The 16,295-nt window shown below is 30.6% G+C and overlaps 1 protein-coding gene across 1 annotated transcript in view; it reads left to right on the top strand.

The window, feature by feature from the left end:
- Positions 1–4,643, top strand: part of LOC126897608 (uncharacterized) — a 15,503-nt gene extending 10,860 nt beyond the window's left edge. The window contains exons 7-9 of the mRNA XM_050671331.1: positions 2,831–2,894; positions 3,025–3,101; positions 3,777–4,643. Coding sequence (XP_050527288.1) covers positions 2,831–2,894; positions 3,025–3,101; positions 3,777–4,526 — 891 coding nt within the window. The 3' untranslated portion in view covers positions 4,527–4,643. The remainder of the gene's footprint in view (positions 1–2,830; positions 2,895–3,024; positions 3,102–3,776) is intronic.
- The last annotated feature ends 11,652 nt before the right edge of the window (positions 4,644–16,295 follow it).

The following is a 16,295-nucleotide window of genomic DNA, read 5'->3' as shown; positions in this document are numbered from 1 at the left end:
CATTGAAAAAGTCCAAAAGAGAAAGCTGGAAGAAGTTCTGTGGGGATATACAACAACTCCCTATAGCAACTAGACTACTACGATCACTTAGGAATAAACCAAACAAAACTGTCGAGGCAATACTACTGCCAGACGGAATGTTCACCAATAATGATAATGAAACATTATCACATTTGATGAATACACATTTTCCTGACTCTACAATTAACAACAGAGAACAGGAACATGATGCACAGGACAAACGTGTGACCTGTGCTGATTGGAGACTAACCAGGAAAGTGATAACCCCAAGTGGAATAAGATGGGCAATAAAAGCCTTTGGCAGTTTTAAAGCTGCAGGCTGTGACGAAATTTTCCCTGCACTTCTGCAAGAAGGGTTAGAGATAATCGTCCCCCATCTCTGCAAAATATTTAGGGCATGCCTTGCCTATGGTTATCAACCAGAAAGCTGGCGTAAGGTTAGGGTAGTGTTTATACCCAAACCTAACCGCACTAACTATTATGAAGCAAAATCCTACAGACCAATAAGTCTTACTTCTTTTCTTCTTAAGACTATGGAGAAACTTATTGATAGGTACATCAAGGAGGGGCCTCTTAAGGAGAACCCTTTACATGAAAACCAACATGCGTATCAAACGGGGAAATCTACTGATACAGCTCTACACTGCTTAACTACTAAGATAGGGAAAGCTGTAGAGAATAAAATGTATGCAGTAGGTATATTCCTGGACATCGAAGGGGCTTTTGACAATACTCCCTTCGATGCTATGTGTGAATCTGCACAACAGCATGGAATAGAACCACTTATTATTAAGTGGATAGAATCCATGCTTAAGGAACGCTCCATTTTGGGACAGCTCAATGAGACCAAAGTAATCAAGAGTGTCAAACAGGGATGCCCACAAGGCGGGGTTCTATCCCCCTTGCTATGGTGTCTAGTATTGGACTCGCTTATTAGAGAGTTAAACAAATATTGTTATACACAAGCCTATGCGGATGACTTGGTTATAGCAGTGGTGGGTAAATTCCCAGACACTATTATTGACTTAGCACAACAGAGACTTAACACTATACATATATGATCTGGTAAGTACGGTCTATCTGTTAATCCAAATAAAGCAGAGGTTGTTATGTTCACTAGAAAGAGAATAGGACTAGACAGCCTGGACACTCTTACTCTGAATGGACAAGAAATTAGCTTAAAATCAGAAGTAAAATACTTAGGTATTATCTTGGATAGTAAGCTAAAATGGAAATCACATGTTGAGTCAAGAATCAAAAAAGCAATGACCACATTGTGGACTTGCAGCAGAGCCTTGGGAAAGACATGGGGTCTTAAACCAAGAGTTATGTATTGGTTGTACACGTCAGTGATTAAACCTATGATATTGTACGGTGCCCTAGTCTGGTAGACCAGAACAGCACTCATTACAGCTAGGAAAGAACTTAGTCGCATACAGAGAATGGCTGCTATTGCCATCACTGGAGCATTAAGAACTACACCAACGGTCGCATTAGAGGCACTAATTGGATTGCCTCCTCTGCATCTAGAGGTGAAAGCTCACGTCAAAGCTACAGCACTAAGATTCCACAACTTAGGTATGTTGACTTTGGAGAGTGATACAACAGAACATGGTAAAATACTAAAAGAGATAGACAAGGGCTTTTTAGAATACCCCTTGGACTATATCAAACCGGTTCTTAAGAATAACATTCCCTACAAAGTGGAGATCACTACACGTATAGAATGGAATATTAACCACCTGACTGACAAAGGAGGATTTGTGATATATACAGATGGATCCAAAAAATCAGGAAAGGTAGGTGCTGGAATTTGGGGCTTAAAGCCACGAATAAATGTCAGTATGTCATTGGGCACAACACCCTCTGTTTTCCAAGCAGAGGTGATGGCGATACTGGTAGGGGCTCAGAACCTGCTGGTATACAAAAATAGGAAGATAACTATCTTAAGTGATAGTCAAGCGGCTTTGAAAGCACTCTGTAACGATCAGGTCAATTCAAAGCTGGTCCTCGAATGCAGGGAAACTTCAGATCACTATCGAGGTTCAACAAAGTTACACTAGCGTGGGTACTGGGACACATCGGTGTCACTGGAAATGAGAATGCTGACTTTCTAGCCAGGAAAGGAGCAGAGAACACCTATGTTGGACCAGAACCAGTGGTAGGGCTCACTGAGCAATCGCTCAAAGCGTTACCCAAGAATTGGTGCAGAGAACAACACAGGAAAATCTGGAAGTACTTGGTAGTACCTAGACAATCTAAAATGTTTATGAAGACCCCTGGTTTATTGCTGGGTGATCTTAATAGCATGACTAGACATCAAATAAGCACCCTGACTGGTCTACTGACAGGACATGGTCACCTGCTTAAGCATCTTAACGCAATGGGGGTATCGGAATCACCATTGTGCAGGAAGTGTGGAGTAGAAGAGGAAGACTCATTTCACATCATGTGCGAATGTGAAGCCTTGTCCACACTAAGATCAAACTACTTGAATAAACCATTTCCTGAAAAAGAGGATATTAAAAACCTAAAACCCAGAGAGATACTTAATTTCGCCAGAAGGACAGGACTCTTTGGTCATCTTTAGAGGTGACTTTATGGTTGGTAATGTATTAACAATTTGGTGATAACACTTAGGTGGGTAAACCGAATCAAGACACTTCGTTATGAGGTGCGCACAATGGACCAACAGGTCTGAGTGCATGGGCATTATGTCCACCTCAATAATAACTAAAACTAAAACTAAAACTACTATTCAAAATAATATAATTTTTTTTTTTTAATCAGTGTTATTTGTTTTTTTAAGACATTCGCAAAAAAATACATTACTTTAAGTCACAAAGAAACACATAAACAATATTTATACGATGGTAAGTATAGATCATATTAAAATATCCTGTTTAATGTTACCTGTTGAAACAAATCATGATCATGACAATATAAAAATTCATTGTAATATTTTTGAAAAAATATCAAATTATGAAATCATTTTATTTACAGAAAATGGAATTCAACAATTGCAGGAATATATTCGAAGTTTAAACGATAAAATTCAATTCAAAGTCATTAAAATCTATGTGAGTCTACCATTAAGTCTAAAATATTTAAATCTTTTGTGAATAAAGTTTGTTTTTAAGTAAATACAGCACTACTCACGTAATACATACAAATGTAGGTAAGGTTAAATAGTAATTTTGTGATCTTTTTGGATCACGATATTTTTTTATTATTTAGTCATTAACTGACTAAAGTTTGTTGAAAATCTAATTAAGCAATTTTTAAGATAAAAACAAAGAAAAGTATCCTGACGACTTATCTTCTTTAAGTAATAGGTAGCTCTAAGCCAAAATTTGCAAAATTTTCGTTAAATTTTTTCTATTTTCTTTTAAATCTTTTATTCACAATCGCATTGAAGCATTATTTGATTTAATTTTATATTCTAGTTCAATGTAAGGGATCCCGACTGTCTTGGATAGATAATTCCATTACTACATTAATACTAATACAACCATACTAGTTTCTATAATCTGCACTAAATTTCTTTGAATAGGACATTTACAGGGTAAATAGAACTGATGACATTCTCATTATAAAATAACTCGTATAATCAAATTATTAAAATTTTTACCTAATCTAAATGTTTTCTACCGTTAAATATTTTATGATAATACGTTAATGCATAGAATAGGTTTTTAATGAAGGAAGATATTTTAACTTCAATTTTATATAAATTATTAATTTAATTTTTGCAGGAGAGTAATCTTCCTAATAATAGAACTTTAGCTCATTCTACGGTTTATGATAATCATTTAAAAATACAACTAGATATGATAGAAAAATTGTCTTTATGGGAATATATCAAAGAGGAGAAAGTTCTCATTGTTTCTGCTTCTACTTTTATTCTATCCAATATAACACTTGAAGATTTCATCAATAACTCAACTACGTATAAAAAAAATGTTGTATCTACTATTGATGAAGCAGAAAAAATCATGGATGATCGAACTTTTAAGTATGCGTTTTTACTAATCGTATATACCAATATGATACTTGAAATTGATAATGATGCAGAAATAAATTGGGTATCGTTTAAAGAAGTTTGTACACAATTGAGTAACGCACAAATTAAATCGAAACACTTCAATAACATACTATATGACCTACGTATTGATTTTGCTATAATTAGACCTAATGAACCACAAATATGTAAGGAAATTATCAAATTCTTGATGGATAAATACTTAGAATTATTCACAATAATTTTTGAAAATATAGTCCGATTACCACATGATGTATTTACAAAAGCAATTCATGGGTTTCCCAAACCTCACGAACACAACGTCACCTCATACGAATTTGAAATTATACCAAATCAACTAGATGATATAAAGAAAAAATGGAAAATCATTTTTGAGTTAATTACCAGAGAATACAGTTCATTTTTGTCAAAAGATTATAAAGAGATTTTAAAAGATTCTTACCCAACTGTTTCGAGAAATTAAAAAGTATTTTTTGTTTTTCCTAATTACATAGAAAGATACTGTGTGATTCTTTCATCATGTAAAACTTATGTAATCGAAACATAAAATAAATATGTAATAATAATAAAGTAAAAAATAATATTTCTTCTTTTAATTATGTATTAACCTGAAGTAATTTTATATTTGTCCTTTTTACCTACTAAAAGTCTTAACTAAGCATCCAACCTAAGCAACAGACATAATAAGATATCTTCTTTATTATATAAAGATCTAATTATGCACTTAAAAAAAAATCGTTTTTCAAATTATAATTGCTTTTAATTTTCAATATGTTAAAAAACTTTGTGCAAAATGTCATTTTAAACCTATTTTTTCGGTTCTTTAAAGTTAATTTTTACGAAAGCTTATAATAAAAAAAGTTCAACTTCTTATTATAACTTTTTTTTAACCTTACTTGCCTGCTTGACTTTGACATCATAATTTATTCAATTAATTCTTCCTCTTCTTCTTGGGTTTTCCATCCATCAAGACCATCCCATCACACGTCCAATCCTGCAGCCTTCCCTATCCGCCGCTCTTGTTTTTCAATCCTATCCTCCGTTCAGCGTTTCCACGTCATTTCTTATCACATTTTCCCACCTTAATCGTAGTCTTCCCAGTGGTCTCTTATCAACTGGATTCTCGTCCATGATCATCCTTATAAGATTGTTCTGGCTTCGCATAGCATGCCCAGCCCATTGAAGTCTTCGGTTTCTAATTACGCTTAATATGTTTTCTTTTTGGAACACCCTTTCTAGTTCCTCATTTTTCCTTGTTCTACATTCTTTCGTTTCTCTGTCTTGAACAGACCTAAAAATCTTCCTTAAGACTCTCCTTTAAAAAACCAGTAATTTCCTTTCTTTAGTCTTTTTTAGTGGACAGGGCTCAGTCCTATAGTTTACAACAGGGCATATTAAGGTTATAATATAACCTTAATTTTTAATTAAGGTTTTGAATTATTATGAATTAATTTTTATAAGGCTTGGTCAGAATGGTTTTTTGGCTCTACTAAACTCATATCTATCAATTTTCAAGTGAGGAAAAGCGACCACACTATCTCATCTACCTATAACCATGTATTCTGTTTTTTCCTCGTTTACTTGTAATCCCAGTTTCTTTGCCTTTTCCTCCAAACGAGTGAATACAAAACTAAAAATTATTGTGTGATTTGCTCATTACTACCACATCATTCGCGTATTCCAAAACTTCTATAGACGATTCTTGTAACTTAACACCTTCTTGTGCTTGAATATACATTTCCCTTACTAATATCTCTAAAATTAAGTTAAATAAAATCGGTGATATTAAGTCTCCTTGTTTTCAGGGTTTATTCAGATTTTATTAGTATTGGCTCTGTTTCTGCACTTACTACCTTGATTTTAACGAATGTTTCTATGATGGTTATCTCAATTAGTCTTATTAATTTTTGTGGTAAATTAAATTCTTTCAGGCAACTTATTATGCTAGCTCTATAGTGTATACTATCATACGCTTGAAGCAGATAAAAAGAACATGTATCTCTTTGTCAAACTCCCATGTTTTTTGGAACAGCTGTCTAAGGATAAATAACTGATCTACTGTCGACCTACTTGGTCTGAATCCTCCCTGATAATCACCTATAGTTTCTTTTGCTTTACTCTTTGATCTTGATAATGTGCAGTTCGAAAAGACTTTTAATTCGTTAATTAGCTAATATAATTTGTATAAAAACTACCTCATTTTAAAATATAAAAATTATAAATATTAGTTTTGCTGTCACTATTTTTTCTCAGCTCTCTCTTTATCGATTACTTTAAATTAAACGTCAAATATCATAAACTGTATCTAGTTGAAATAATTTTCCTCAAAAATTGAAAGTTTTTCCTTCCTTAATATTAAATTATTGAATATTAAATTCATACTAAATTTGATTGCTATAATTAGCATTTATTTATATATTATATCGATGAATCATATAACTAGAAATCAGGATACAATTAAGGAAAGAGGATTTATTGTTGCTTTTGTAATTATCTATCAATTTCTTAGAATTATACACTATCTATAGATTTGCAATAAACCGTGTCTTATGATTTTTTTTTCAATCCGTAAATTAGTTGAATGATAAAATACTCCTTTCTTCTTTTCTATTTAATGCGACTCTCTTCAATTCTCTGTATGTCTCAGTTCCTATATCCAACATGATTTGTTTTATATGTGACTGCCTAGATCTTCCTCTACCTGGCTTCCATCAATTATAGTCGTTATCCGTGTATTGTTTCCTATGAAATGTCTTATCCACTTCTTTCTTCTCTCCACGATTGTCATCAATATTAATCTTTTTTCATTTATTTCTGATACACTCCTTCATTAGTCACTTATTCTGTCCAAGAAATTTTTAAGACCCTTCGCCAGCATCATGTTTCAAAAGCCTCTATTTTTCTTTGGTCTGCCTTAATTATTGTCAAAATTGGATTTGTGGTTAGAAGTTTGTTCTTTTTGAAAAACATTTGTTTAGCCTGTGCTATTCTACACCTTATGTCTGAGTAACTTTTCCCATCACTTGTGACTCTGCTTCCGAGGTATATATAACTATTTATATTTGTCAACTTAATATCGTCCATGATTATGTTGGTGTCTACTTGTTGTCTACTGCATACTAGTATGTTTGTCTTTGTCTTATCAATATTCATACTGTATTCTTGTTTAAGTGTGTTATTCATTTTTTGAAACATTCTTTTTAGTTTTTTTTCGCTGCGTGCTATCATTGAAATATCATTTGCGAATCGCAGCATCTGAACTAGCATCCCACCAACCTTGATCCCTCAAATATCTTCATCTCTCTTAGATCTTTTAGCGCTTCCTGAATTTGGTAAAGGTATCATTACGCATTTTTCGAAGTCTTCAGGCACTTATCCTGTTTCATAGGCCTTTATTGTTACATTACACAGGGCTTCCTTTCAAGTTTCTTCTAAAGGTATACGAAGTTCGCCATTTAGATTATCGATTTTAGGGGCTTTATTACGTTTTAGTTCCTTAATTGACAATTCTATTTCTTCCATTATGATGGTAGATTCTATAGAGTCAAGATTTTTATTTTCTATTTCTAGTATTTTGTACTTTTTGTCCGTTTTTTCTATTTTGTATAACTTTTATATGTATTCCTTTCAAACTAAAATTTTTTCACTATCTTCTAGAACAATTTTTTCATCTTTTCCTCTTAGAACTTTTGCTCCGCATTTGTATGCCCCAAAAGTTGTTTTATAATTCTATATGCTTTATCACTTAAGCTTCTTGCTAAATAAATTTTTACAGACGAGCACATTTTTTCTAGCCATTCTTCTATATATTTTCTATATATCCTCATAATTTCCTGGTTTTTCTGTTTGTTTTACTCGTATTATTCCATTTACTTCCTTGTAAAATTGTCTTCTTGTTGCTTTCTACTTAAGTTTTTCTATGTGCCATTTTTTCAATGTCTTTTGATTTCTTGTAGGCTTTTTAAGGTATTTCATGTTTCTATAATTACAAGATTATGATCTAAATCTATGTCTGCCCCTGGATAACTTTTACTTTGCTTTACCTGATTTCTATATCTTTATATACGGAGAATGAGAAAATTTTTTTCAATTTTTGAGGGTAATGTCTTCGATTAGATACAATTTGTGATCTTTTGACGTATTGTTCATCAAAATCGGTCCAGCAAGAGCTGAGATTAAGCGTTCACAGACACAAAAAAATAAAAAAAAAACACATCATAGTAAAATTAAATAACTTCTAAGCTTTGCATCGAAGCTACAAAAAATTTCGGACTTTATTTTGGTTTCATGGTGAAAAAGGACATCAAAGTTAATAAAAAAAAAAATACGATTTTAGTAAATAAATTCGTTTTTATATTTTAACTTTATAAAGCTTTAACTTTTTGAAAAACATATGGATCATTATATTTTATTTAAGATAAGTAATATTTATATTTATATATTATTTATTATTTATATAAATAAATATTATTGGTGGCGCGGTGGTTACACTAGTTGTTGACAAAACTCTAGTGGTAAGGCAACGCCTACCACCGTACATGAACGGAGGGGTGACCATGCGTGCACTTCTACGGTTGCAAATAAGCACCGTGTTCCCAGTGCAGAAGGCAACGGGAAACTACTGCACTTAAATTTCCCCGGGATATATCTAACCCAGTTGGTATTGTAGTAATTATATGAGGAAGTATTGAATTACGTCGATTTTAGTATAATATAAGCCATACAATAGTAGTAAGCAATTTTTGAACTCTTAAGCAATAAAATAATTCCATATAAAAGGGAAATGCAGGGTAAGCAAATTAATAATGGTGGGAAAAAGAATATAAAAGGGAAACATGAAGAGTATAGGGGGTCGACACGGAACGATACGGAGCGAGACGAGACTGGACGTTTTTGTAGAAGAAACGTCGAGTTACGGGTTAGGTCGTTAACGTAAGAATAATTTTATACCTTTTTTTATAAGATTTAATTAATTTTGTGTTAAATTATTATATTATATTTTATTTGACTTTTGTGTTTAATACATTTCGTAAATAAAAAAANTTAGTGTACGAGCTGGCTAGTGTTTGGGCTTAACCGTCCTTTAGTGGGTATAGTAAAAAGGTAGTTGTGCTGGTGGCTGACAAGGAGCCACCCTTCAGTCTGCTACTTTTGAGCTAGACTGTGCTGACGGGTCTAAACTCTACCCCTTTAGTAGTCCACTAATTAGAGAGATTGGGGCTGATCAGTTTATCCAACGGGAGGACTCGAGAAGAGCTCGGACGACGAACTCGTCGTCTATATATATATATATACATAAAACTTTAATAAACCTTTGTGTCTACGTTGGGGCACTACCGACGTACGACAGTATTAACTAATCTAACGGTTGTAAAAAAAAAAATTTATATATATATATATATATATATAAATTCGATATATGTAATATATGTAATATATATATATTACATTTATAAATCATAAAACTTTTTTTTTATTAAAACTTCACTTTAAATGACAATAAAAAGTAGGTTAAAAATGATTACTTTTAATATATTCAAAATCAAAATCAATAATAATTTGAAAACAATTAATTATAAAAATTATATAATATATAATTAAAAGAATTACTAATCTGGGTATAATTAAGGAAATAGGAGTTAATTATGCTTTTATAATAATCCACCAATTTCTTAAAATTAAACACTATCTACAGATTTGCATCGAAGCGTTTTTTATGATAGTGATTTTAATCACTTTCAGATATCATCTATACTGGATCCAACTATGCCACGTCCCCACTGTGCTGCGACCTTACTGTGTTGGTTTTTTTTTAATCTGACCCTTATATACCCATAGAGGAGGCATCAAAATAGCAATTTTTGCATGAAAATTTAACATTTTCAAAGTTTTAAAAAGTTCCTATACACTCATAACTACAAATATTTAAAGGAATTTTCCTCTCTTTGTATTTTATATGTAAACGGCACTTAAATTTAAACGAAAAATGTTTTTTTTGGTGTAAATTTGGTGGTAAAAAATTCACGGTTTTTGTATTTTGACACAGTTTTTACGTCATTTTTTTTTAAATTTTGTTTGCATATACATTATATTAAACAATATATGCATATAGTTTCAGTGGTAAGTACCCGATTTATCCACCTCTCCTTTACAAAAATATAATATTAAATAAATTATAAATATTTTCATAAAGGATTATGCAGCTTTCAATGTTAATCCCATAAGTATATTAAAAGGAAGAGAGCTGTCCTTTCTAAAAAAAAAGAATTCTTGTTATTTTATAATTTTAATTATAATTTTAATTTCATAATCGAAACAATAATTAACTAACAAAGGTCAAAAGAATCGAATTATGAAAGTTCATTTTCTTTTGATAAATCCCTATTTACAATTTTGACATGCATTTTCATGGAGGTAACAAAAATCATTAATTTTTGTGATTTTTAAATAATTTTAATACATTTTAGAGTATAATTAGGCAACATTTATTTATTTTTATTAAAATTTGGTAAATTAAAAGTGTATTCTGTAACGAAAATTTTTCGTATGTATTAATTTTTTTTTATATAAAAATATATGTATGAAAATGTCCATTGTCACAGTCTAAGTGTTGTAGGGAAACTTGATTATTCAAAAGTTTTCAAAACTTCCTGCTTTTTGTTATAAATAAGTATTTTTAAGAAGAAAAGAAATTAAGTAAAACTTTCCAATAATTTTTATCCAAACCCTCTTATTAGTATATCGTTTGTAAAACACTCTTTTAATAGTGTATACAACTTGAGACACCTATGCAATATCGATTTTGTTTTAACATAATTATGGGAGTAATTTAAATATAATCAAGATAAAACAAAGTCCACGGTTAAACACTCTCCTATTCTTTGTTTTCTTCAGTGTCTACAATTATTCATTAGCACAATCTGCAATGCGCAAGTCATTGGTAAATTAAAATTTAATGTAATAAAACTACTTGTTTCAATTAAAGTTTACTGATTTTAGTAAAAATAATAAAAAATAGTTTTTAATTTAGTTTAAAAACTACCCAGAAGTACAAAAATGCATACGAAGTGTGATTAGAAAATAACGGCAATTTTCGTTTTTTGAAAAAAATACTTATACAGAGTGATTTTTTTTCATAACCCACTCAATTACTTACAGAATAATAATAATTTAAACATTTTTTTTTATTACTATCTTTAGTTACACATTATTCTTGAATTATTAACTATATAATACTTTTTAAGTTCATCCCTTATGCCTGGTAAAGGTGTCAACTTTGTTTTTTTAAATGGTAACACATATTTTTAATTTAATAAAATGTTTGAGTTTTTAATTCAATAGTAAATGGCATTTGAATTTTTAATGAAACTTAATTTGTTTATTAGATATAAACATTTAAAGTTTCAAATTTTTGAGTTAATATATAGGTATAATACACAAGGGATTACAAATACAGGTAGCTAATTGATTTTTTATGACATCGATATTAGCAGGTACACAGCATTGTTATTATCAATGATATTAAGGTACATTGTTGTGAGTTTATAAATACACTAGCTGACAATACAAAAAGTATATCTATTGATAGTCATAATTGATAATAAACAATCCGTGAGTGTTATAGCAATATCATATCGAAAAGTTCTTATTTAAAATTATAAAAACGCATAAGTTCTATTCATATTATTTATATTAAAATTATTAATTTATAAATCATTCATCGTAAAAACAAAAAAAAATTATACGGTTTTTCTTAGTATCTTCATAACTTATAGAGCCATAAAATTTATGTTGTTTATGGGTTAAAAAAAAAGTCATTTTCAAGATAAAATTATTGATTATTATTTTTAATGATTTTTTTGTTTTTAATCTGGTATTCTTGAAAAGATGAGCCTATGTATATAACCAGCTAAAATTTCGCTTTCCAAGACTGTATGTTATCTGGTAATTGTGATATCCCTAATTCTGACGCTTTATGCTTAATTAAAATTGAAGTTGATAAACAATTTTTATTGGCTCAGAGGCAAAATGGAAAAAAATGGGGTTTAACTGACAAAGTTAAATCATTATTCTGTGACACTACTGCTTCTAATACAGGTAGACTTAAAGGTGCCTGCATATTACCGGAGCAAATGTTAGGGCGTGATATTTTATACTTACCATGCAGACATCATATTTATGATATTATATTGAAAAGTGTTTTTGAAGTAAAATTTAATACGTCATCTGGACCAGATTATTTTCAATAAATTCCAAAAGTCTTGGCAAAATATAAATAAAACAAATTACTTAAGTGGAATAGAAGATACTGTTATTTTAGAAAAATTAAAAACAAAAAAAGACGATATTTTGAAATTTAGTTTTGAACAATTACAAAAATACCAACCTCGAGGTGGCTATAAGGAACTTTTAGAATGGGTCATAATATTTTTTGGTGAAACACCTTTGAATTGAATTTATTTTAAAATTCCTGGCCCAATTCATCATGCTCGTTGGATGGTCAAGGCCATTTATTGTTCGAAAATATTTTTTTTTCGGGGCCAATTTGAATTGTCAATCAAAGAGTTAAATAATATTCATTCATTGTGTATTTTTTTTACAAGTTTATATATTAAACAATGGTTCAGTGCACCAAATGCTGCATTAGCGCCAAATTTAGATATACAATTTATTAAAAATATAATTGATTATGAACCAATAGATAAAGATATTTCTAAAGTAGTTTTAAAAAAAATTTCCTGTCACTTATGGTACTTAGTATCCGAAACGGCAACATTGGCATTTTTTGATGATGATTTATGTGAAGATACTAAAATTAAAATGGTAAATTCATTAAATAGTCGGAAAGAAGATCCATGTACAAACAAACGTATAGTAGTAGGATTAAATGAAATTAATGATTTTAAAAATAAAAGTATAGATGATTTTAATTCAACTGAGTCAAAAAAGTTGTTTAAAAGATATGACATTGAAACTGATTTTTTAAGTATCAATCCTTTGTTGTGGAAAAACATCAGTCAATATATCAGAGGAAAAATAATAATAAATAATTTAAAAGTTCTAAATGTTTTGGCAGTGAGGGGCGTGAAACTCATAGAAGAGTATAATAATATTTTAACAAAAGACGAATCACAAAAACAATACCTATTACAGATTGTTACAGAATACCGGCGTTGTTTTCCTAATTGCAATAAAAGCACATTATGCCAAGAATTTTAAAAAAGATAAATTATTTAAAATATGTAGTAAATTTTTTAGTATGTTTTTTTTGTAAATAGTTTCTGATTGTATATAAATTTGTAAGTTAACATTATTTTAGCTTCAATGTGAAGCTGAAATGATATTAATTTTACTCTGATGTGTTTTTTTTAATTAAAATTAAAAAAATTGTAGGTTTTGAATAGTAAATAACAGAAAAAAATGTCAATTTAAAAGTGTATAGAAAATTAAATTTAAAACAACGGTTAAATGAATTTGTTTTTGTTTTTACAATGAACGAATTATAAATTAATAATTTTACCGATAAGAATAGAACATATGCGTTTTTATTTTTTTAGAGCTAAATAAGAACTTTTCGAAAATTTTTGTATATGTACTTTTTATAGAAAAATTGTATACCTACAAAAAAGTCCCAATAAACTTTTTCGCATAAGCTAAAGTTTTTGAGATAGACAAAACAGACTAAAAAATCACCCTGGGAGGTTATTTTTAACCCTCTTGGGGCACGTCTTAGAGTTGACCAATCGTCTCTAAATCGTGTAAAATTTATTTTTTCATGTATTCGAAGAATTCTAGTGGGTGGGACTTTGTAATTTTTAAATTTTATAAATAAGGGGCACCCTAATATATATACATGTAAAGCGACTTAAGTACGTAAACCTATCATGTACTAGGTATAGCCGTGTTTTGTGGGCGGGCGGGGTGGGGAACGTTATACCTGAGGTATAAACGGCGGTAGGAATATATAAATACATATACGTAGGGCGTATGGTACGCGGTCGTTATTGGTCAGTCAAAATAAAAATTTGTTTATATATATAATATTGATGACACACACACGTGTACGGGTACGATAACCAAAACTCACGGACCTATGGTTTAAGGAGAGATCGACGCTAATACGAATCACCAGCGGCCATAGTCGTAGAACCTCGCGGAACAACCAGGGGAAATTAGGCGCGCAAGCGGACGACTAGGCGCGCCGTTTGTTGAGGACCTATACGTTGCCTGCTTAAAAGCGCACGTGGCAGAGCAAGTCGGGGCGATCCGACAGAACATTCGCGACCTGTCGGAATATGCGCGGATTGAGGCACGTATGACTGAATTAGAAAGGTCGCTGTCTCAATAGAACAGCGACAGATTTCCAACATGTTCGAGCGTAAACCGTTAAACGGATTTACCCGTTAACCGAGTTTATTATCCATAAACAACGTTTGGTCGCGCGAGTACGTTGCGGTTTACCGGAACAACAACTTGTGGGACAGTTAACGGGGCTTTTACGGGACGATTACCGCGCCATAATACGGTCAATGCATCCAGCGTCTTTCGCCGATCTACGTGAGATAGCGCACGACGTAGATAAGACCGCGGCGCCTCGGTACGCTCAGTCAGCGTCCCGACAGCCAGCCGACATGCCTCCTCGGCATCAACTACCAAATGCAGTACGGCATTCGACAGGCATTCTTAAAATAAGAGATACGAACTATCAACTGCATCAGCACATCACTTCTGTACAGTAGTTACTGGATAGAGAAGAATAGCGTAGAACAGTATGGAATATAGTAGTTCAGGGTCTGAGTTATAAGTGCACGGTGGCCTAGTGGTAAGGTTTGTCTATACGACGCCTTGGGTGGCGGGTTCTAATCCCGTACCGTGCCTGCATCGTCACTAGAATAATTAATTTTTTTATAAACTGAACAGCTAATTTTATGTCTTGTGTAAGGTGATTATATAATGTATGAACAGAAACGTTATTATGTTCCATGTGATCACTAATTATTCATATATATCGACACTTAATTATATCGTCTATTTTATAATAAAAACAAAGGGTTGGGTTGTTTATTAACTCAGTGTAAGTTTTGAAGTATCAAATTATCAACAAAGATTCCCTCAGAAAAATTAAATGTTGCTGATGTTGATATCAATAATTTAAGAAATTATTTTCCATCTGAATTTGTAAGGGTACCAAGGTCATTATATTAAATACTGGACGGCAAATGAATTTTGAATCCTTTTTTTGTATACTTGTCTAATCATATTAAAAGGCAGTCTAAAAAAAATGTTATTTGTATTTCATTAAATATCACCGTTCTATAAAAATATTAATAGCTCCAGATCTATGTGTAAATAAAAATGATATGACCTATAATTTATTAGTTGATTTTGTGAAACAATTTAAAATGAACTATAGTGATCATTTTGTAACTGAAGATATTCTCAGTTTAATATACCTTTCATATTATGTAATAATTCATGGTTACCAGAAAAATTTTAGTGTTTTTTAATATGAAATTACTCGGGACTTTTAAAAAAAATAATTTCTCATTTATGTTTACCATTATAAAAAGCTGCTAATTAAATTTAAAAAAAATAAGTACCATGTACAGTGATCATAATAGCACAGATTTTGTAGAAAACTATAAATTAAGTAATGGATATGAAGTTAATTTATGTAATTTAATAAAAATCACGAATTTACTTTTTATCAAATCTTTATTTTAACAAATAGTAATTATATTATTTATTCTCGAGTTTTCAAAAATAATTATATACTGTTAATTACTAATGAACATGCCCTAGTGAAACATATATAATATATATTTGTTTTTTAATACTATAATTATAGAATATTCAAAATTTTTTTAAATTTACATTTAAGTATTATTTTATTTTTACAGCTTGATGGCAATACTTTTTTATTAAGGAAAGACAAAGTTTACACAAGTTATATTAAGTATTTATTGTATTACATTTTAAATTTAATATATTAATTTATTATTATAATATATACTTTTAATATTTGAAAATTTCATTATCTGTAATAAAATTTTTATTACCATTTGATTTTATAAGTTTTGTGTTATATTAAATTTTATTAAACCAACCCTAAATAAATTATTTTGTCTCTCATTATTCAGATGTTTTTGAATCAACATCTCATAGACTTTAACTTCATCAAACAATGTATGCTGTAAAGTTGTTAATATCCAACATGTTATAGATGTATAAG

This window comes from Daktulosphaira vitifoliae, unplaced genomic scaffold, assembly GCF_025091365.1.
Source record: "Daktulosphaira vitifoliae isolate Bord-2020 unplaced genomic scaffold, ASM2509136v1 Scaffold_2, whole genome shotgun sequence".
NCBI classification, from domain to species: domain Eukaryota; kingdom Metazoa; phylum Arthropoda; class Insecta; order Hemiptera; family Phylloxeridae; genus Daktulosphaira; species Daktulosphaira vitifoliae.
Note: the sequence above shows the minus strand (reverse complement) of the source record. Positions and strands in the feature narration are given on the sequence as shown.